Source organism: Erpetoichthys calabaricus, chromosome 5 (assembly GCF_900747795.2).
Source record: "Erpetoichthys calabaricus chromosome 5, fErpCal1.3, whole genome shotgun sequence".
Lineage (NCBI taxonomy): Eukaryota > Metazoa > Chordata > Cladistia > Polypteriformes > Polypteridae > Erpetoichthys > Erpetoichthys calabaricus.
This window is the reverse complement of record NC_041398.2, coordinates 145,048,939-145,072,800: the sequence shown is the minus strand read 5'-3', so window position 1 is coordinate 145,072,800 and position 23,862 is coordinate 145,048,939. Positions and strand designations below refer to the sequence as shown.

Sequence of the window (23,862 nt, the reverse complement as noted above, 5' to 3'; positions counted from 1 at the left end):
TCTTGAAGAAAGCCACGAAGTTTTTGTCAAAAGGTTTTGCACTTTACAACTGGAGGTTGGATATGGACAGGTCTGTTCGTGCTCAGATACAAGATTTGATTCTTAAAGTGCAATGCTGGTTTGAGGGAGATAAGGTTGAGCGCATCGTTGAAAAAGTTGTTATGAACGTAGTGCTGTTTGGAATACCTGCACCCATCCGAGATGAATTTCTTCGTCACAATCTTGAATCTCTAGATATTATTTCACAACGTCTAGAAGGCTCCCAGACCGCTTTCAAAACAAGCGGTAGCTTCGGTACTCAGTATCCTGTGTTAAAACCTATACGGGAACGCCCAGAGTATCCTCGTCAACTTGATCGTGTACCTCGTCATCCTTCAACAACTGATATTCAGATGTCGTCGGCTAGACCACCAGGAAATGCAGTTGCTGCAACCACAAATGAGATGCTTGCTACCGGAGACAGAGGTCGTGGTCGTGGACGTCGTCGATTCGGTGCCGGTGAGCGAAGATGTTTCCGGTGTAATCAGCCTGGTCATTTAGTGAGAGATTGTCGTCTGTCTCCAGCCCGTTCAATGGAAATTGGCATAGCAGAGGTTTGTTGCTCGAATATCCCGGATCCGTCGAAAAACAAAGATGGCTTATTTTTCTCTGTAAAGTTCGGGGGCCGACAGGTGACAGCATTTTTGGACTCAGGCAGTGACCTTTGTGTTGTAAGATGCGACTGTCTTGACGACAGTTACCATAGTAATACTGAGACTGTTAACATACGCTGTGTACATGGAGATGTTAAGAACTATGAGACAATTTTTCTTCCTGTAACTTATAAGAGTCGTCACTTTAAAGTGTGGTCTGCTATTTCTGATTCATGCCCTTGGCCTTTGGTGATAGGCAGAAGGAATGCTCTTTTTCCTATATTAATGGCTGAACACCAGTCACTAATCGACTCACCTGTTAAACCCATTCGGGGGGAGGGAGACGGGGAACTGGTGGCAGTAGGGAACAATTTAGGTCCCAATTTACATATTGAACCAGATCTCTCCAGTGAGTCGGAGGAAAACTCCCTGGAGAATTTCTCAAATTGTCAAGACCCTTGCACGTCCTCTCAAATTGTAAATGTCTCAGAACCCAAACCGAGTTCTAGCGAGCAGCAGGATTTTGTGCGCTTGCAGCGTACTGATAGATCGTTGGAGTATGCATTTAACCAGGCTTACACTGCCAGTGACTCCTATTACCAAGACCGATATAATGGGAGCCTAAAAACACCACACTTTCTGGTGAAAGATGGTTGTATTTTCAGAGTGATTTCGGACCATTTATTGGAAGACTTTATTGAGCAATTAGTAGTACCTGAAGCACATAGGGAAATTCTTTTACAGCTGGCTCACTCTCATATCTTGGGAGGACACCTGGGGTCTGATAAAACAAGAGAGCGATTATCGAAGCGATTTTATTGGCTAAATATGGGAAAAGATGTTGAACGGTTCTGCACTTCATGCCCTGACTGCCAAATCGTCTCTGCTCATAAGCCTCCTAGGGCTCCCCTTTGCCCTATGCCTATTTTGGATGTCCCCTTTCAGAGGGTGGGTTTAGATATTGTAGGACCTTTGCCTAAAACTAAAAATGGTTTCCAGTATATGCTGGTGTTAGTTGATTATGCAACGCGATATCCAGAAGTAACTGCTTTGAAAAAGGCAAACTCCTCGTCTGTAGCCAAAGCTCTCTCTGTGATGTTCACCCGTATTGGCATTCCTAAGGAAATTTTAACTGATCAAGGCACACCTTTCACTTCTCGTGTGATGAAACAATTATGTAAACGGTTCGCTATTAAGAAATTGTGCACCACCGTTTACCATCCTCAAACTAATGGCTTGACTGAACGGTTTAACAAAACCTTAAAACAGATAATGAGAAGAGTTGCTCATAATGATCCCACAACATGGGACACTGTCCTGCCTTTTGTTTTGTTCGCTGTACGAGAATCACCGCAGGCATCCACTGGTTTGAGTCCCTTCGAGCTGTTATTTGGCAGGCGCCCAAGAGGCATCCTAGATGTTGTTCGAGAAGAATGGATAGGTCATGAAACAACCTCTCTTGGGGAGGGTTTTGCAGAGCGAATAGTTTCCTTACAAGAAAGAATTTCCAGACTTTCTTCTATTGCTGTAGAGCATCAACAACGAGAACAGGAAACACAAAAACGTCTATACGATAGACGCAGTCAGCTTCGTGAATTCAAACCAGGCGATCGTGTTTTAGTATTAATACCGTCAGACCCACATATTTTCCTAGCTAAATGGCAAGGCCCAGCAGTTATCGAAGAGCGTATGGGACCAGTAAATTACAAGGTTAGAATTCCTGGTCGACGAAAACCATTTCAAATTTTGCACATTAATCTCTTAAAGAAATGGCACGACAGACAACAGGTTCACAATACCTTGACTGCTGTTTCTCAGACTGATGTTGTCATTGGCAACGATTTGACTGATCCACAAAAGACAGAGTTATTAAACTTAATAGAACAGAACACTGATGTTTTTTCAGACTTACCAGGCGTCACTAATTTAGCAGAACATAAAATCACAACTGAAGCCGGTGTTCGGGTGCAGATGCGTCCATTTCGAATTCCGGAAGCACGAAGGAATATTGTGCGCGAAGAAGTCAAGAAGATGCTGGAACTAGGTGTGATTCGTGAAAGCAAAAGTGACTGGTGCTCTCCGGTCGTGTTAGTCCCCAAGCCGGACGGTTCGGTTCGTTTTTGTATTGATTTTAGGCGCTTGAATAAGGTGTCTAAATTCGATGCTTACCCAATGCCCCGGGTGGACGAGCTCTTGGAAAAACTGGGTCAGGCGACCTATATTTCCACACTAGACCTCACAAAAGGTTATTGGCAGGTGCCTCTTGAGGCTAATAGTTGTGAGAAAACAGCATTTACGACTCCTGATGGACTTTATGAATTTACAAGACTCCCATTTGGTCTTCATGGAGCCCCTTTAACTTTTCAGCGAATGATGGATCAAATACTACGCCCACATTCTGAATATTCTGGGGCGTATCTTGATGATGTAGTTATTTTCAGCAATGATTGGCATTCACATTTACAACGCCTACAAGCTGTACTTGATAGCCTGAAACAAGCTGGATTAACTGCTAACCCTAAGAAATGTAAACTAGGTATGTCTGAGACTCATTATCTAGGTTACTCGATGGGCAGGGGTTTACTTCGTCCACAACTAAGGAAAATAGAGGAGGTGCTTGCTTACCCACATCCTAAAACGCAAAAACAGGTGCGTGCTTTCCTCGGACTAGCTGGTTACTACAGAAGATTCATCCCTGACTTTGCAAATAGAGCTGCACCTCTTTCAGAGCTTACTAAAGGAAGAAAAAAACGTCCTATTATATGGACAGAACTCTGTGAACGTTCCTTTTCAGATTTAAAAAAAGCCTTGTCATCTTATCCAGTGCTACGAAATCCTGATTTCTCTAAAGATTTTATTCTACAAACAGACGCTGGTGCATTCGGAGTAGGAGCGGTCCTTTCCCAGGTATTTGAGGGTGAAGAACACCCTATCACGTACTTGAGTAGGAAATTACTCCCAAGAGAACGCAATTATTCAACTATTGAAAAAGAATGTTTAGCAATTAAATGGGCTATAGAAGCACTACGGTATTACTTATGGGGACGGAGGTTCACATTAGTAACTGATCATGCTCCACTTCAATGGTTATACCGTCAAAAAGATACAAACTCCCGTCTTATGAGATGGTTTTTGGGATTACAGCCTTACAGTTTTGAAGTCAGACACCGACCTGGCTCTGAACACATAAATGCTGACGTGCTATCACGTCTCTTTGAACCGGGTCTGGAGAATCGCTTGATTCACGGAAACGTGAATAAAGCTGAGGGAGGGGGTGTGAGCTACGAAGCTAATCCTACCCCCAAAAAGATACAGACGCCCCTGGAAAAAGCCCTAAGAAACCCCTAGGAAACTTAAACAGACTACCTTCACATTTCTCCTTTTCCTTCTGGCCGGCTCTGTCGCGTAATCTGCCTCCCGTGCGCTACTCCGCCTTGTCAAAAAGCCTGTGCCGACTTCTCTCTGTGGTTAAAAATGGATTTTCTGCTTCTTTCTCTCTCTCAGACCTCTGGTGCTCCTCGCACGTATTCCTCCGAAGCGGAGGTGTAAACTCTTTCAAGGAGCACGTTTGAAACAGTTTTAAAAGATAAATGTTTGTTTGCAGTGTTTGAATAAAAATTCGAGTTTCCTCAACTTCCACTGGTCTTCTGTGCAATCTTGTAACCCAAGGGTGACAAGATATTTATCTGTCTGCTTATTTAAAAAGCTACATTTACCCCGTTTTGTCTGTGCTGAAATTCCTAACAGAGAAACCTGTCCTGACCTCATTAAAAAGATTCAGCATATTGGGACTCGCAAGATTACAAATATTGTTTTTACAGAAGTTCTGAAATAAAAGTGAAACTAATGAAATAGCAGCAATTCAAAGAAAAAAAATCTTAAAAGTGTGTATCCAGAAAACCAAACATGGGGGTTGGCAAGCAAAGTGAGCAGGGGGCAAAGCCCCCTAGTATTAATTTAAAAACCTTTTCCTGCTCAGTTTATGGCTGGTGACAGTAATTGATGAATACAACACAAGTCAGTCATAATTGATTTTAATTTTTAATTTTTTTGTTTTTAAATTAACTCTGCATTATAGTGTGTACCTCAAAAGAAGTTTTCTATAAATTGTTTTTTTCAACCAAGTTATGCTAGCAAATGTTGCAGTTTGTCTCTACCTTGACTTTAATTTCCTTCCTACCTAGATAATGCTGCTTTTTATTTGTATGAAACAGTAGACTAGTTAATTAATGTTTAAACACCTCCTTGCTGCTGGACTAGAGGTTAATAAGAATAAGATGACAAACTAATGGAATGAGTAAAATATTTATTTACATCTATTACTTTATTAACAAGTCGAGTTGTCCTCCGTATTGTTACTGTTGTTGAAGATAATGGAATGACAGAAACTTGAGTAATCATCACTTCATTCTAAGCACTTTTATTTTGAAAATGGAGAAAAGCTACCAAGATGTAAGCATATCAAGTACATAAGAAAGAAACCTACAATTCTGTCATGTCACAGAAATCAATATTTACTTTAACTTAAAATGTTGAACATAACCCACTCAGGGAGTTTGGTAAAACATTATTCTTTTTTTACGATTTTCTGAATTGCTTAGATACACCACAACTTAAATTATTATATATGAAGGGGATATTTAAACCATTAATATACTCATTAAAAACCATTAAAATTTTAGAGGCCTTTAGATAATTACGAAGTTGCTTAGTTGCCATGTCAGTACCAGGAATGGTTTGATGTGCCAGTCCTTTCAATGGAAGGAGACCTACTTCATGAACATGCCAATTGGCAGGTAGACATTCCATTTGTTGACAGCACAGGCAGCTGTGGATTGTTTCTCCATGGCTGATTTCACTACAGGTGTTGACTTACTCCTGAAGTGTTGCACTTTGTCATGAATGTCATAGTTAAAACTGGCAGCAGATTAGGCATCCTTACATATTCCCCAATGTCTGCTGTATCTATGTTCACTACAGTATCTCTTCGGAGTGTCTCATTAGTTTGGTTGTCTCAGTGACCTCTATAAAGCTTTTCATGAGCATGTGTGTGGTCATAGTTTCTCTGCAGCCTATGAGAACAACCCATCTACACTGCTCATCCTCAGAACATAAACTCTGAGGTCATTGACTTTAAGTTTCTGTCTGTTTTTACAGAATTTATAAATTAGGAGAATCGTTAAAGGCTTGCTCTCAGGGGTTTGTAAAAGTTGGCTAGACACATACTTGTATATCTCTGGTATGATAGGATCATGTGCTATGTGTATTTTCATTTTCTCTATCAGTAAGATTAAAGAATGTGAAACAGATTTCATGACCTATTCTGTGTAGTATTTTTTTATATATATATATGTATATATATATGTATATATCTTTGCCTTGCAGGGACATACAACAAAATCCTGCCATATATACTCATGGGAGGCATAACTATGGCAATAGGCATTTTAAGTCTGTTACTGCCAGAAACGCAAGCTGTTACACTCCCTGAGAAGATGGAAGATGTGCAACAACTTCACTGGTATGTTAAACCAATAATGTTTTCTTTTACTAGGATTTACAGTATAAGGTCTTTGTTGTTTTGTTAAAAAATGTGCATCATACCTAAAGTATATATGTCAACACATTATACAGATATTTTATGGATCATAAGTGAAGGACCCTTTGGTGTCTTCAGCTGTGCTGCTTTAATGGTTTCATATCATACAAACAGAAATATGACCACACCTTTGTGTAACTGATGATGTCCAAATGGAAGACCATGTGGCTAACAAAACTGTCCACTTAAATAAAACCTCCTCTTCATGAAATATTATTTCATTGCATCAAAATAATTCATATAAATTAGTAATTCAAATAATTTTTTCTTCTTTTAAACTGTGTCTTGACACAGCTGCCCAAATTGAAGCTGTTATTTACTGAGAATTCTGTTTTAATACAATTGTAAATGGTTTCTTTAAAAATTATCATTTACATCCATTGCCAGATAACATGAAATATAGTCCCAGTATATTATATTATTTCCTGTGGACAACACAGTGGCACTCTTTTTAGCATTGATGCCTAACAGTACTAGAATCCATTGTTCAAATCCTGGGCAGGACCGTGCCTATGTGAAGCTTGCACATTCTCCCATTGTGCCTGTTTTCCACACCCGATTTTTCGCACACATGACAAGCAAGGTAGACATACCATCTCTTTCTTATGTGTCTTAGGTCAAAACATTTCAAAACAGCAGCCCTTCCATCATGGACAGACGTGGAAAAAGCCCAAAATACATAAGTAACCATTACATCTCTATAGTATTGAAATCTTACCTGTGCTCAAGACAAGACACTCATCACATCTCACAATCTCAAGGAAGTATATATCTTGGAAATGTCCATGAACATTCTTGAGGCGATCAGTTCAACTTCTGCCTTCCTAGGATCTATTTAAATATTACATATTCAGGTTAAGTGAATTTTATAAACATTGGTAATAATTTCTCCACTAAATATACAATACACATAGTGTATAATTTAATTTACAATATATACACCTTTCATGAGTTTTACCACTAAAAAGATTTACTGTTAATAAAAAAAAGAGAATGTAGCAAAACAAACATACACGTCTACCATTCTGAAGTATAAAATATAATAAGATTTTTTTTATTTTTTTGTAATTGAATAGTTTGTACAGTCGTGGCTAGAAGTTTTGAGAATGACAAAAATATTAATTTTCACAAAGTTTGCTGCCTCAGTTTTTATGATGGCAATTTGCATATACTCCAGAATGTTATGAAGAGTGATCAGATGAATTGCAAATTCCCTCTTTGCCATGAAAATTAACTTAATCCCAAAAATCCTATTTCTGCTGCATTTGAGCCCAGCCACAAAAGGACCTTCTGACATCATTTCAGTGATCCTCTTGTTAACACAGGTGTGAGTGTTCACCAGGACAAGGCTGGAGATCACTCTGTCATGCTGATTGAGTTATAATAGAGAGGTTCAATTGTTGTGAAGAAGGATTCAGGTCACCCAAGAAAGTCCAGCAAGCACCAGGTTTGTCTCCTAAAGTTGATTCAGCTGCATAGAGAGAGAGGTTAGGAGCACGTACTGATACAGTACATTGCGGCACTCGCCACACGACAAACCAACTCAGCATCCAGATTAGGATCCGAGTGCAGCCATGCAATGGGTGACACCTCTGCACCACACTAGTTCAGATGGAGTGGAACAATGTGAGGTTTTTTTATGGTGGCTGGAATGTCAATTCTGCCACCAACCCGCCAGTTTTTCCCTGCAGGTTGGAGGTACTCCATGCAGGGTTGAATGCCGATCAATGTCATACCCAGGATGGAGCAATTGCAGTTTAAGGGCCTTGCTCAAGTGTCCAACAGAGCAGAGTCAATTTTGACATTTACAGGGATTCGAACTGGCAACCTTCCGATTGCCAGTGCAGATCCCTAGCCTCGGAGACACCCCCTTTCAAATTGTTTGGGGGATCCGGAAAAAAGATTGTCTGGAGAAGAAAAGGTAAGTGCTACCATCAGTCCTGTGTCATACCAACAGTAAAGCATCCTGAGACCATTCATGTGTGGGGTTGCTTCTCAGCCAAGGCAGTGGGGTCACTCACAAATTTGCCTAAGAACACAGCCATGAATAAAGAGTGGTACCAAAACATCTTCTGAGAGCAACATCTCTCAACCATCCAAGAACAGTTTGGTGACAAACAATGCCTTTTCCAGCATAATGGAGCACCGTGCCATAAGGCAAAAGTGATCACTAAGTGTCCTGTGGAAGAAAACATCGAAATTTTGGGTCCATTGCGCCAGGAAACTCGCCAGACCGTAAATCTATTTGAAAACTTGTGGTCAATCCTCAAGAGGTGAGTGGACAAACAAAAACCCATAAGTTCTGACAAACTCCAAGCATTGATTATGAAAGAACGGGCTGCCATCAGTCCGGATTTAGCCCAGAAGTTCATTGACAGTGTGCCAGGGTGAATTGCAGAGGTCTTGAAAAAGAAGGGCCAACACTGCAAATATTGACTCTTTGCATAAACATAATGTAATTGTCAATAAAAGCCTTTGAAACTTCTGAAATGCTTGTAATTATACTTCAGTATACCATAGAAACATCTGACAAAGATCTAAAAACACTGAGGCAACAAACTTTGTGAAAACCAATACTTGTATCATTCTCAGAACGTTTGGCTACGACTGTAGTGTAGACTGGCTTAAATAAGTACTTTAAAAGTACTTGTGATGATGAGCCAAAAACACCTTTAAACATTTTAAATACACCTTCAATACTGCCTCTCGAATGATTTACTAAATTTTAAGTATTAACTGTACTATCTGATCAAAATTAGCATTATTTGGCAAAGTGGTATTTTGTTCTAAAAGAAGTTGTGAAAGTAAAGCATAATTGTTTTTACTTTCAAATATTTTTAAAGGGATACTAAATGACAACTGTAAAATTTGGCTTTTTGCCCTGCATTTATTGAAAAATGCTATTCAGAGTAGCATGGGTTGTGGATGTGGTGGCTGACCACCACCATAAGCATGCAAGTTATGTTGAAACATAATTGCTCACCATGTATCCGACTGAAATTACATGTAACTACTACAATAATATGAAGGACATTGGCACACAAGCATATCCCAAAAACAGTTGCAAGTACTGCATGGAGATTGTGACATAGTGGTTAGCAATCCTTTGTCATAGTTCTGCGTTTGACATCCTGGCTCAGTCACTGCCTGTGTGATGTTCTCTTCATGTCCACCCATATCTCAAAGATGTGCATATTGGGCTAATTGCTAACTCTAAACTAGCCCTGTATGAATGAGTGTGTGTGCCTAGTGATGGATTAACACTCCATCCTATGCATAGCTCTAGAAACTGTGTGGTCTAGCAACTTCACCACATGTCTCTATTAAAATAATGTCAGTTGCTGTTGCACAGGTGCAGTCACAACAAATTAATTTTCCTTTATATGGACTTCAGCAGTCAGCAAAAAGGCAAAGAATTATTTTAATGAAAACATTCTACTTGCTTTGACTTGTAATAATCGAAGGAAAACATTGTAGACTTCTGACAGCAGAATTGGGCAGTAATGTAAAACAGAAATTTGTGTGCCTGTTCTTGGGGGGGAAAAACAGTTCGAATACAATGTCTCTTCTGTGATTTCTGTTTAATTTTCTTTTCTGACAAAGGAAAATGTAACAATTGACCTCATTGTGAGCAGTCTAGCAATGTTTTCATCTTTTTTTTTTTATATCTTGCTCTGCTAACCTTTGTAAAGTTTCACAGAATTAACTAAATTGTTGTTTGTTATCATGTCAGGGAATTCTGTGCTGGGTGTGGTTGGGCCTGGAAGGCATTATAACTCCTCAATCATTCCTCAGAGCGGTTTCTAAACTTGTTTTAGTGATAAATGATTCTTAGTTCAGCATGTGGCACCTTCTGTCCTTTTTTGCAGTGTTGTAAACTGCAAATAATGCCAAACATCATTTCAGTCAGTGACAATTGTGCTCATGAAGTAATAACATCAGTAAAGAACATATCTACTGTAACAGCAAATTAGAAAAAATATTTCCTTATTTATCCTGGCCTAATACTAACTGACTGTCATAGTAGTTCACATAATATTAAGTAAATAAATCCAATTCAGAACAGGAATACAGTGACCCACCTCCAAAGCCAGGATACTCGTATTCACTGGTGTGTGCTTGGTGGCAGGATAAACCATATCGTCCTGTTTTTCATTACTTAGAGATGCCACCTGGAGCTATTATGCAATCTTATTACTTGCAAAGCAAAACAAAGGACAAGATAGTTTGGCAATTGTTGCAATAAAAATAGAACAAGTAACAAGTTACAGTATCTGTATTAGAAAGTCTGAAGCTTTTTCTTCTTACAGCAGCTTTGTTGTAAGGCACATTTCTACCATAGATTCTCATCTTGAAATTCTAAGAGCAAAATCTGCATTAACATTGTATTCAGTATTGCAGAAAGTCATTTTATGATATGTTTGAGTACATATTTGAGTAAAGGTGGGCAGTCTACACTCAAACTGATTATTGAGAGTTTTTTTATCTGAATGTATTAAAAGCAAGTAAAATTCTATACAAACAAGTCAAACTTCACAAAACTAAATTCATGAGAAAGAGGGGAAGGCCAACAACCAGAGAAAAACATTTAAGAGTCAAAAAGAGGGAAGAGAATTCTTTTCCTCGATGTACATGCTTATTCTAAAATGTTACTGATTAGAACCTTAGTTTTGAACAGATCCCCTAAGTGAGAATTTGATTTTTTTCCCCAATTTCAAATAGTATATAACATCAGTTACCCACGGACTTAAAAGAGGTGGGCCAGGATTCTTCCAGTTGAGCATGATAAGTCTGTGTGCTAATAGTGAAGTAAAGGCAATTACAGTTTGTCATTCTTACAGCTGTTGATGAATTAGGAGTGATTGTAACACCAAGGCTGTCTGATATGAATTTAAAGATTTTGCTCCAGAATTATGTTAACTTTGTGCACACCCAAAACATATGGCCCAATGAGGTTGGAGCTTGATTGCAATGTTCGCAGGTTGGATTTTGCCCTAGAAACATTTTGGACCATTTTAAACAAAGTGGATGTGCTCAATTAAAGATTTTAAGTTGAATAATTGTATCCTTTGCACATTTGAAGCTAGAGTGACTTCTGTGCATGGCTGCCTTCCACTCCTTTTCTGAAATGTTAAGTAAAAGATCCTTTTCCCACTGTACTCTGGGATCTTTGAAAGGAAGGGACTTTAAAATGTTTTTATATATTATAGAAATGCTGTCTGAGTCCTCAAGACTGATCAATATTTCTTCCAGAATAGAAATAGGTGGGAGGTGAGGACAATTGGGCAGATTTTGTCAAGCAGAGTTTCTAATTTGGAAATAGTGAAAAAATTGTGTTGATGGGAAGCTAAATTTGGAGTGTAATTGTTAGTAGGATACAAAGACATTATCTGTTTACAAGTCTCTAAGTGATTTAATTCTGTACGTTTTTCAAACATTAAAAACTGTAAATTTGAGAGGGTGGAAAAGGTGGTTATCGTTCAGAGGTGCCACAGAAATTAAGCTTCTCTATCTTGAAGTATTTCCAACATTGGTTCCATATTTTGAGTGAATGAAGCACAACTGGGTTGTTGGTATATTGATGATAACTTGTATTTACTGGGGCACAAAGTGAGAAATATAAAGAAGTACTGCAGGATTTTATTTCTATTGTGGACTAAGCCTGTGTATGTTCATCCATTTGTGTCAATGTCCAGGTTTTTATAGGTTGTATATTTGCCACCCAGTAATAACACTGAAAGTTAGGTAGAGCCATGCCACCTTCTGCCTTAGGTCTTTGTAGGGTCACCCTTTGTATGTGTGGATGTTTTGAATTCCAAATAAATGAGGTTATGATTGAATGTAATTTCTTAAAAAATGATTTGTTAACGTATATGGGGATGCTTTGAAATAGAAGCTTAGGAAGGATATTCATCTTGACAGTGTGAATTCTCCCTGCTAAGTGAGATGGAGGGTAGACCATCTATGCAAGTCTTGCTTACGTTTTACCATGCACACAGCAAAATTTTGTTGAAAAAGAGCTTGATGTTTACCCCTAGGTATTTAAACTGATTTGCATTGATAAAAGGGAAGGTGTCCAATCTAATATTTGTGTTCTAGAGAGATCACTGGAAAGAGCACACTTTTATTCAAATTAATTCTGAGTCCAGATATCTTTTGAAATTCTGTTAGTGCTGTTAGGACTGCAGACACAGTATTTTGTGGATTGGATATACTGTATATGTTCTGTATATAGTACCATTTCATCTGCATATAATATTTTCTGTTCATGTCCTTCTCTGATAATCCCCTTTATCTCAGAAGCATTTCGAAAGCGAACTGCTGATGGCTCAATGGCAATTGCAAAAAGCAGTGGTGACAGGGGGCATCCTTGTCTAGTAAAATGTTCTAGTTTGAAGTAGTCTGAAACAATGTTGTTAATATAAACTGAAGCTTCTGGACTGCTTTACAGTAGTTTGCTCCATGCACATATGTTTGGGCCAAACCCAAATTTGTGCAATGTAGTGAATAGGTAGTCCCATTTAACCATATCAGATATTTTTTCTGCATCCAATAGTAATAAGATCTCTGGAGTCTTAGACTTAATGGTTGAATATATTACAATAAACAGGCATGGAAGACTGGAAGCTAAGTGTCTGAGTTTAATAAATCCGGACTTTCTCAGTCCTTCTAACTAGAACTTTGGAGAGTATTTTATCCTCTTTATTCAGAAGTGATATTGGTCTGTATGATGCATATTGTAGTAAGTTCTTATTTTTCTTAGAAATGATGGTAATTAATGCTTGGCGAAAAGTTTGAGAGAGAATTTTATTGTCTCTGGCTTTTATAAATGTTACTAATAAAAGGTGAGGTGAATTAATTGAATTTTTTTTTTTTATAAAATTTGGCAGGGTAGCCATCAGGGCCTGCTGCTTTCCCACTCTGAAGCGTCATTCCCATTCTGAGAGTGTCAGAGGTTTTTCCAGTTCCTCTGCACTGAGAGTACTTCCTGCTTCTCTCTGTGTTCATAGTAATGTCGTGATTTAAAAATGAGTTGTTCCATTTCTTTTTTTGTGAAGAGGTTGAGTTTTGAATGCAAAGCCTGTCTTTTCCTATAAAGTGCCTCATTTGAGAACCTGGGATGTTCTTGATCTATTCTGGTAATTTCACTGATTAACTCTGATGCCTTCTTGGTTTCCGGTTTATTTTTGTGGAAGAGATATTAAATAATCTGTCCTCTTGAAAATGTCTTCAGAGTTTCCCAGAGTATTCCTGCAGAGACCTTTGGGGATGTATTTTTCTCTTAAAAAAATCGATTTTCTTGGATATAAACTCTGCAGTTCTTGTCAGCTAATAAAAGTGGGTTAAGATGCCACCTGCAAGATCAGCATGTGGGGCATAATAATTTGAGCTCCATGATCAGAGGGGCGTGGTCGGAAATAACAATTGTGTCGTATTTGCAAGATTTGATCATGGGCAAAAAATGTATCTATAAAGAAATAATCAGTTTGTGAGTAACAGTGATGTACTGGTGAGAAGAAGGAATTTCTTCTTGAGTTTGGATTTAGAACTCTCCAAGGGTCTGATTAAGTTGTGATCAATTACAAACTGTGTAATTGATTTTGCAGTGTTCGGTGTTATCACCTCTGTGGCTGAAGAGCTGTCTGGGTCTGGATTTAAAACACAATTAAAATCTCTGGCCATTATAATTTTATGAGTGTTCACATTAGGAATGGATGCAAATAGATTTTGGATGAAGTCTCTATCAACCACATTGGGTGCTTAGATATTTTTCAAAATCACTTTACAGTTAAATAAATTACCCATGATGATCACATATCGCCCTTCAGACTCAGATACTATATCTGATACTTCAATTGAAATTGTTCAATGTATTAAAATCCCCACACCTCTAGTTTTCTTTGTATAGCTGGAGTGGAATATTTGGCCAGTCCAATCTCTTTGCAACCGAAACTGATCCTTGCTTAATAAGGGGGTCTCATGTAAAAATAACTATCTTGGCGTTTAGACATGTTCAGTGAGAGAATACTTTCTTTCTCTCTAATTCGTGATTGAGACTCACAAAGTTCACTGTTTAGTCATAGAGACACTTCTTCTAAACTTTTGTTGCCATTTTGTAGTCTTAAATTAAGGTATTACATTATTACATAAGATAGCTTTAACCTTAATTTCAAATTTTATCGGGAGTTATTGCTATGAAGCCTAGTGTTGTATTGGCACTTACAATTATAAGGGTTAAAATGATAGATTAGAAATAGCTTGCTTGCTCTCTTTCTCTCCCCTCCCACCCCCAAAAAAGATCTGGGTATTTTTGAGGAATTACTGCTAGTTTAGGAGAAATTTAAGATGTGGCAGGAAGGTGATGTGACAGCCTCAGTGCTGTACTCCATGAAGACCATTCTGCTGTCTAAAATACTATCACCAATGCAAATTCATTCATGTAGGTGTTGTGATTCAGAATTTAAGTGGCTGAATTCTTATAATGTCATTTAACACCCCTGAGGACATAAACACTGAAGAGGACTACTAACTTAGTCTTTTTCATTTCACAGCAGAGTTCAATAACAAACTGAGATTCAAATCTAATGTGTACTGTATGCATTCTTGGAGAATGAGGCAACAGAACCTGGAAGTCGGGGAGAAACATACCCACAGTACAATAGCAAAAATAATTTTTGGTACAGAGACTGCTACCACACATAATACACACAATGGTAACATTTCACTGACTCTAGATCATCTGCCTTGATAGGAATTGTTGTGTCTAGGTTAGGTTTATCTATGCATCTATGCATTGTGACCAAATGGTTACAATGTGCTTCTACTATCAGTCAGGGAATGTCAACTTTTCAAGTTATAAGTAAGCAATGCAGCATGCTGGCTAAAACATTTAATTTTAAATCGCAAGAATGCTGGTTCAGTTTACTTGTCCGATTTACAATGTGCTTCCATTTTTTTTTTTTTTTTTTTTTTTTTTTTTTATAAAGTACAATATACTCTATATAGGTTAAAAAATGTATCCAGGATTTGTAAGTTTGCTAGTTAAAGGCTTCAGCTAAATATGTAATAATAATATTTTTAAACAAGGAACAAAATCTGGAATATTATAATTTTTGTGGATAAATGCAAACAAGTCTATTTTTGCTCTTGCTATATATTAAAGTATGCCCCCATTCAAACTGAAAAAGTAGGTGCTGCTTTAAAGAGAGTATAGTCGCAGAGTTGAGAAGAGACAAAGAAGAAAAATGGAAGTGCTGGAATCATATGGCAGAAAAATTAAAAATTGGAGATAAAGAAAATGTCATTTGGCATATATAAGTATTTTTTGTGCAAATTTATATTGAAAACATTTTTAAATTACTAACACTTTATTTCAGTTGAATTCCGTGGTGTAATTACAAAATAAGCTGAACATTTCAACAGAATTGGTGGATTTGCATTTAAAAATGTATTTACTAATAGCATTAAGTTATTATGTTAAATAACATGTTGACAAACTATGCAATTTGTAGTGATCATGGACAACATCATCATATAAGTTCCTAAATATGTGTTTAACTTGTGTTTTGTGCATACCAAAGCAAGCTTTGTATGATTTATGCAATTTTATAACACAACATTTAGCAACTTGAGTAAACATATGCCAATTACAATTTTGGTTTTGATGACTTTTTAGTATGTTGGTCAGCAGTACTAATACCTGCTCAAAGTTTGTTAGGTTTGGAACATACTGAGTTTCTCTGTGTTTTTTTTTTTGTCATGATGGACAACACACACTGTTATCTGATTGTAAAGGTCTCCAATCCCAGCAACAGCCTTTCTTTGAGGTGTGGATCTTCACACATTTTCTTTAGAAGCAATGGGCTATACTCAAATATAGATTTTGTACATTAGTCTGCTCATATTGTGTATTGAAGCATCTTGGAATAAAGGTAAATGACTATCTTTGTAGTTTTATTTAGCCGAAGATGCATCTTCCGCTTCTAATAAAATCTCATATTACAGAACTATGTAAAACTTCATCTGTTCGGTTTTATTGGAATCTGGTTATCACAAAAGTTTAGTTTACATATGTTCTATCTCCTAATAGCTTGCTCAGTAATGGAAAACAGATATTCCATAAATACAGCAGAGGCATATGATGTGTGCAGTTCTTTTCTATTGTAAAAAGTATTCTATTTCTATTCCTGCTATTTCTCTGACCTTGTGTAGGAATGGAAGGTAAGCAACAGTACATTAATTGTGTTTAGGAGCTCTCGGAGTCAAGCATCTGTCAGGAAACTGGATAAAAAAACCCTTGGTGCTTAGAAAGCCCCCTCGTTCTACTGGAGTTCATAACAATCAGCTATAGGCCCAGATGAAATTCAGTCTGCACGTATTCTGTAGCCCTAAATATGTGGAAAGATTTTATTATGGTGAGTGGATATTGAATCCACTAAATGGTTGGCTGTACAGATATTAGTTGATTTTATGTTTGTAGGTTACTTTATTTTAAATATTCATTGTTAGGGAAATAACATTTGATAAGATATGGACAGAGCTGAAGTGATTATTTTGGAGTGTTTTTGTACTATGCACGCCACTTGTCAGATGAATAGAATAGGTTTCTGATCTAACTAATGACAATAAATATATTTCTTTTCTTATTTGTTCCATTTGTTGTAGTTATTTTTATCTTCATTGTTTGAGATTTGATTCATTCTGGGGCATTGAAAATCAGTTTACACTTTAATAAGATCTGGAATTAAGGAGTATTTAAGAATGTTTTATATTTTTCAAGCCAAAGTTATTTTAAATCATTTATTATAAGCGTAAAAAAATGCCTAGCCTGTTCTTGCATTTTAAAATGGGGCTGGGGTCCCAAATCTAAGGTATAAAAACGTACTAAATTCATTCATTGTTCAAGCCAAGAGTGTTTAGAGCATTGATTAGAATCTTATGCAAAAAGGCGTATCCATGTCTTTTAGAAAGGGAAAAAAAGCAAAACATTTTTGTGAGAGTCAGCCTTTTTAAAAATGCTCCTCATCTCATGGTTCATCTTCTGCCATGATAATCTTCCTGGATGTTGTTTCACTTTGAAAAGTAATTTTCAGCCGCTGTTAGAACTGACTTTATGAAATGTTGAATTCTAGATGCAAATCGCTGTCTTTGTTCTGCAGACATCTAAACAATAATAGTGAGAAATGTCACATGATCATCTCAGAATAAAATTTCATAATTGGTTTGTGGCACTTCATTCTATTTCCTCATGTTTGATCTCTGTTGCATAATACTCAGTGTTTATTTTATCGTGAAAGCATGTGACATGCCACAGAAAGTACATAATGCTGAGTGGTGTTTGGCACCATGAACTTTATTTTGACATTCAGGTGGTCTTGGCACTTTCAAAAAATCTAAGGCTTTTATGAAAAAAATGCAATGTATTGTGATCAGTTTACTTCTGATTTATTGTTATCTGTATGAAGTACAATTAAACTTGTGTGAACTCTTCACCAACACACATCATGTTGCCACTTGGCTTGAATCTTGCTAAGTAGGCTATGTAAAGTAACAGTACAGAATGTAATAGACAAAAAGTAGGGGTTGCTTACTATTGTTAAACCACTGTGACTGTGTGTGTGCCACAATTGTCTATAAAAAAATTATTTCAGTATACATGGCATAAGAAAATAATATGATTTGAGTACACATGTGCCTTTGACGGGTGTAGACATTGTGAATCATGGCAGATGTATACTCCAATCCAATGATTTTTGGAGCACATTGACAGTTTAGCCACTGATTCAGACATTTGGCACAGTTTTGTGCAGAGTATAGTTTGTGATACACCATTACAGAATGCAAACTTTGAAGAAAATGAATTGCATAGATAAAAGTAGGATAATATGCAGCCTAAAGCTATGGGGGTGCACCTAGGGCAAAAGTCAAAACTTCACATTCTTGATACGATAATGGGTGAAGTAAAAAGTATTCCTTCCAGTCTACTTTTGCTGTGAAAGGTATGCATCAGAAACACAAAAATACTACTTAAATTGAAAGCTGTTTCAAAGTGGGTGTATTCAGTAAGTTTAAGGCTTTAGTTTTCAGATTTGGATCCTGGCCCCATCACCTCCATTTTAAAATGCAATAACAAAAATGCTTCACTTTAGACAAAGATTTACCAATGTTGTTTCTTGTCCTAGAGTTTGTATATAAACACAGGGAACTCCAGTTTCTGTATTACATCTTCCCTGAAGAAGGGGCCTGAGTTGCCTCGAAAGCTTGCATATTGTAATCTTTTTAGTTAGCCAGTAAAAAGTGTCATTTTGCTTGGCTTTTCTCTACATTCATAATGGCTAACATGGTACAACACCCTAGTATGACCAAAATTTCATAATGACATTTAGTATATACCAGGACTGTGAAGAAATAACTTTGACTTGAAACATAACAAACTTATCCTTTCATTATGTTCATTACTTTTGTATATGAGACATCTTTTTGAGGGTATTCATGTGTCCTAAAACACAATACTATTTTCACTTTTCAAAAGCTGAATATCCATTTGCAGTGAAGGAAAATGTTTTATGTATTTAAATGATTGAGGTCTTGGATGAGGTATTTTCTGCCAAAGGCATGGTTCTCTCTCCATCGAAATGTTTTTTTTCCACTGTCTTAAGGCACAAAAAAAGATTTCAGGCATAGTCATAAATAAAGTGGTATGGGAAAGACAGGAAAGAGAGAAAGGTGAGAGAGCTTTCTGCAGGAGTAGGTCTGAAGTACGAGGGACATTTTCCACAAACATTTTCCACACTTTTTTTTAATTTTTTTTTTTTAACTCTATTATGAATTTCAAAAACAAATTACATCTGTTTTCTACATAGTCACCTTTGTTTGCGATGCAATTTTCCCAACTTTTTAATGTTCAATTACTACTACTCCTCCCACCTTCACTGTTTCCAATGAAAATATAAAAGCACAGAAACTTTTTGAACGTTCCTCATAACATCAGACACTTGCATTATTTCTCAAAGACATTTGGTAGTTCGACAGCATAAAATAACTTTAGACTTCTATAAGAGGAATATTATATATACTTGTTAATTACCTGCCAGGAAAGGGGTGGGTGTGGGTGTGGGTGTGTGTGTATGTGTATGTGTATGTACTGAATGTTTGTGTGTTTGTGTGTGTGTATATATATATATATATATATATAAATTCACTAAGCCAGAAGACAAGTAGCCGACCATGGAAAGCACGCCGGAAGGAGCATGGATTCACTGAAGACAAGTAGCCGACCATGGAAAGCACGCCGGAAGGGGCGTGGATTCACTAAACCGCTGACAAGTAAGACGCCAATGGCGCACGCAGGAAGGAGCCACGCCCACCAACTCTTAGACCATTGGATACGACGAAAGAATCACAGAGCCACGCCCACCAACTCGGACGCGAAGCCAAGGGAAACATGCCGTCATTTCTGTTTGTCTGTGCCACAGTACACTTGCAGCTCTGAGCCACGTTGACTTTTCATTAGTCAACCTCAGTGGAACCTTGGTTCACACAGAGGCAGCGCCAGAGAGAGACAGAGGCACACACAGGCAGCGCGATAGAGAGAGCCGCGCACACACAGTCAGCGAGTGAGACAGAGGGGCGCGCACACACACACACAGAGAGGCAACGCCAGAGAGAGACAGAGGCACACACAGGCAGCGCAAGAGAGAGCCGCGCAATCCTTTAAAACTGAAGTTAAAACACAATGAAGGAAGCAGTCTTTAAAAACCAATAAGCCCTGTGCCTCTTTTTCATTAGCGTCTCACCTGCTTCAGGCCCTGCAACAGTCGAGACGCTCTCTCTGCAGCTGACCTTCTCTGTGCCTGACTCCACTACTGTCAGTCGCCTGATTAAAAATGGCCTTTTGAAGGGGAGCTATGGACCCGGTATACCACAGGAACACATTGCCTTCGAGCCTGCTCTCGCTCACTGTAATGTACCGGCTTTCTCTCTCTCCTCACTCGCTCACACACTGCACAGGGGAGAAATGCCCGAAGCAGAGAGACAGAGGGGGTGGGGGCTCACGTGCTGCTGAGAGAGAGAGAGAGAGAGAGAGGGCTTGCGTGCTTCTGAGAGACAGAGGGGGAGGGGGCTCGCGTGCTGCTGAGAGAGAGGGGGGGGCTGGGGAGGCTCGCGTGCTGCTGAGGGAGAGGGGGGTGCTGGGGAGGCTTGCGTGCTGCTAAGAGAGGGGGGGGCTGGGGAGGCTCGGGTGCTGCTGAGAGGGAGAGGGAGAGGGAGGGGCTGTGGAGGCTCGCATGCTGCTGAGAGAGGGGGCTCGCGTGCTGCTGAGAGAGAGAGGGGGTGCTGGGGAGGCTGCATGCTGCTGAGAGAGAGGGGGGGCTGGGGAGGCTGGGTGCTGCTGAGAGAGAGAGAGAGAGAGAGAGAGGAGGGGCTGGGGAGGCTGTGTGCTGCTGAGAGAGAGAGGGGGGGCTGGGGAGGCTTGCGTGCTGCTGAGAGAGAGGGGGGCTGGGGAAGCTCGCGTGCTGCTGAGAGAGGGGGGGCTGGGGGGGCTCATGTGCTGCTGAGAGAGAGGGGGGGCTGGGGAGGCTCGCGTGCTGCTGAGAGAGGGGGAGGGGGCTCGCGTGCTGCTGAGAGAGATGGGGGCTGGGGTGGCTGCGTGCTGCTGAGAGAGAGAGGGGGGCTGGGGAGGCTGCGTGCTGCTGAGAGAGAGGGGGGGCTGTGGAGGCTGCATGCTGCTGAGAGAGGGGGGGCTGGGGAGGCTCACGTGCTGCTGAGAGAGAGGGGGGCTGGGGAGGCTCGCGTGCTGCTGAGAGAGAGAGGGGGGGCTGGGGAGGCTCACGTGCTGCTGAGAGAGAGGGGGGGCTGGGGAGGCTCACGTGCTGCTGAGAGAGAGAGAGAGAGAGAGAGAGAGAGGGGGGGCTGGGGAGGCTCGCGTGCTGCTGAAAGGGGGAGGGGGCTTGCATGCTGCTGAGAGAGAGAGGGGGGGCTGGGGAGGCTCACGTGCTGCTGAAAGGGGGAGGGGGCTTGCATGCTGCTGAGAGAGAGAGAGAGAGAGAGGGGGCTCGCGTGCTGCTGAGAGAGAGAGGGGGGCTGGGGAGGCTCACATGCTGCTGAGAGAGAGAGGGGGGGCTGGGGAGGCTCGCGTGCTGCTGAAAGGGGGAGGGGGCTTGCATGCTGCTGAGAGAGAGAGAGAGGGGGCTCGCGTGCTGCTGAGAGAGAGGGGGGGGGGGGGGGAGGCTGTGTGCTGCAGAGAGAGAGAGAGAGGGGGGGGCTGGGGAGGCTCACATGCTGCTGAGAGAGAGAGAGAGAGAGAGGGGGGCTGGGGAGGCTCACGTGCTGCTGAGAGAGGGGGGGGCTGGGGAGGCTCACGTGCTGCTGAGAGAGAGGGGGGGGGCTGGGGAGGCTCACGTGCTGCTAAGAGAGAGAGAGAGAGAGAGAGAGGGGGGGGGCTGGGGAGGCTCACATGCTGCTGAGAGAGAGAGGGGGGACTGGGGAGGCTCGCGTGCTGCTGAGGGAGGGGGCTCGCGTGCTGCTGAGAGAGAGAGAGAGAGAGCCTGCGCATGCACTGCACATGCCATGCAGCTGAGCAGGGAGCCTGGGTGTTTATGTCAGTGTTATTCAATGTTTTTACTATTACACTGTGCATTCTATGGTGTAATAATTAACTATATTTGTGCTTAAAAATCTTTAAAAAAATATATTTACATACAATTAATCCATTCCAGACCATACGAACTGTATTTACATGCAATCCTATGGGGGAAATTGCTTCAGTTCACGACCAAATCGGTTTACGACCAGAGGTTTGGAACGAATTATGGTTGTGAACCGAGGTTCCACTGTATATTGAGTCTAGAAAACATGATCAGCAAGTCTTTGATAGGCTGCAACAAAATGATGAAAGAACGGGCACATTTTTTTCTCACAAGCTGGGTGGGTGTTAGTTAGTTAATTAGTTACTCGAAGGATTTCAAGATTTAATACGCACAAGCGGTAACACTGCAAAAGCAGCCCAAACCAGAAAAGACTGCTGGCAAAAAGTGGCTGACAAATTAAACGCGTGTGCATTGTACTTACTGAAAGCGGCGTTACGGATTTTGCAAATGTTCATTTTTTCCCTCTGCTTAAAAAACATTAAAAAAGCGGCGTGATTATGCGACGTATACTACGCCGCGGGTTGGTATGCAGCGTGTAAAACAGTTTCTCGCGGATAATTTGCCTTTTACTTTAACACGAAGACAATTTCCTGTTAGATTTGCCTTTGCGATGACAATTGATAAGGCACAGGGCCAAACTTTCAAAAAGATGTGCATGTATCTGCCAAAACCAGTTTTCAGTCACGGACAGTTGTATGTTGCTCTCTCCAGAGTTCCATCTTTTCATTCACTTACTGGTATGCCTGCAGGAACACGTGCAGCGAGAGAGAGCGAGCGACACACACACGCATACAGGCGCGGGAGAGAGAGAGAGCGCTGGACGCATAAGAATAATAATACTTCATTACATTGATATACCGGTGTTTTCAGTATTCAAAGCGCTATCCACACAGGGAGAAACCGGGAAGCGAACCCAAAATCTTCCACAGTCTCCTTACTGCAAAACAGCAGCACTACCATTGCACTACAAGGCAGTTAAAGAATGCACCGGCCTCAATTTTGTTTTCACTTCTGTTTACAGCGATCGGATCGTAGCGTGCATTGTTGCAATGTTACTTTTCTTGGTGGCTTATTACATTACGGATGTTTCACATGTTAATTTTTTTCCCTGTGCTTAAAAGACATTAAAAAAGTGTTTCTCAACTGTGACTCCGGAACAACTCAGTACGCAAGCTATATTAAGCGTCAACAACAAAGACTCGCTACACCTTAATGAACAAGTGCTGAAACTTATCCCTACCGACGAAGTAACTTTCACCAGCGTGGCCTCCATCGTCACAGACGATCCCGCTTTCAGTCACGGACAATTGTATGTTGCTCTCTCCAGAGGTCCATCTTTTCATTCACTCACAATGGTATCCACAAACCCACCCCATTTGGACAACTGTGTCGTTCAGCAAGTGTTCACCCATCAATACATAATTATGCGGCGTATGTTACGCTGCGGGTTGGCTAGTATATATATATATATATATATATATATATATATATATATATATATATATATATATATATATACACACACACACAAATAAAAAAATGTCGAGAGAGCGAGTAGAAATGTTGACTTTATTCTCCAAATAATTTTTTTTTTTTCTTCACCGTGGGCCTAATACGCTTCTGTTGGGCTATGCTACAAATAGCATCATAAATGCAAGTAGCAGTTTTATTATTTACGCATATAGCTTAGCTTGAAGCGAGGTCCATATTAATGCAGTTTGCCTTAATGATGGTTCAGTTGGTGAAGATATCATCACCAAGTTGCACTTGTTTTATTTTATTTTATTTTAATTTGGTGAATACTGTGTAATGCACCTGGGCTTTAAGTCTTGGAAGTAATAGTATTATTACTGGAAGTTGCACTAGTATTTATTTTTTTGTTATTATTTATTAGATTAAATATTATGCAGTTTAATGATGGTAAAGTTGTTTTAAAAAGTTACTTTAATGTGTCAGTGGACTGAGATTATTAACATTAACAAAG

At 39.8% G+C, this 23,862-nt stretch overlaps 2 protein-coding genes across 5 annotated transcripts in view; both read left to right on the top strand.

Annotated features, from left to right (window-relative positions):
- Positions 1 to 23,862, top strand: part of trappc11 (trafficking protein particle complex subunit 11) — a 973,608-nt gene that overhangs the window by 453,762 nt on the left and 495,984 nt on the right. The gene's annotated exons all lie outside the window — the stretch shown is intronic.
- Positions 1 to 23,862, top strand: part of LOC114652800 (solute carrier family 22 member 4-like) — a 137,682-nt gene that overhangs the window by 100,107 nt on the left and 13,713 nt on the right. For both annotated transcript variants that reach the window (XM_051928444.1, XM_051928443.1), the window contains exon 9: positions 6,018 to 6,153. In XM_051928444.1, the coding sequence (XP_051784404.1) occupies positions 6,018 to 6,153 (136 nt within the window). The remainder of the gene's footprint in view (positions 1 to 6,017; positions 6,154 to 23,862) is intronic.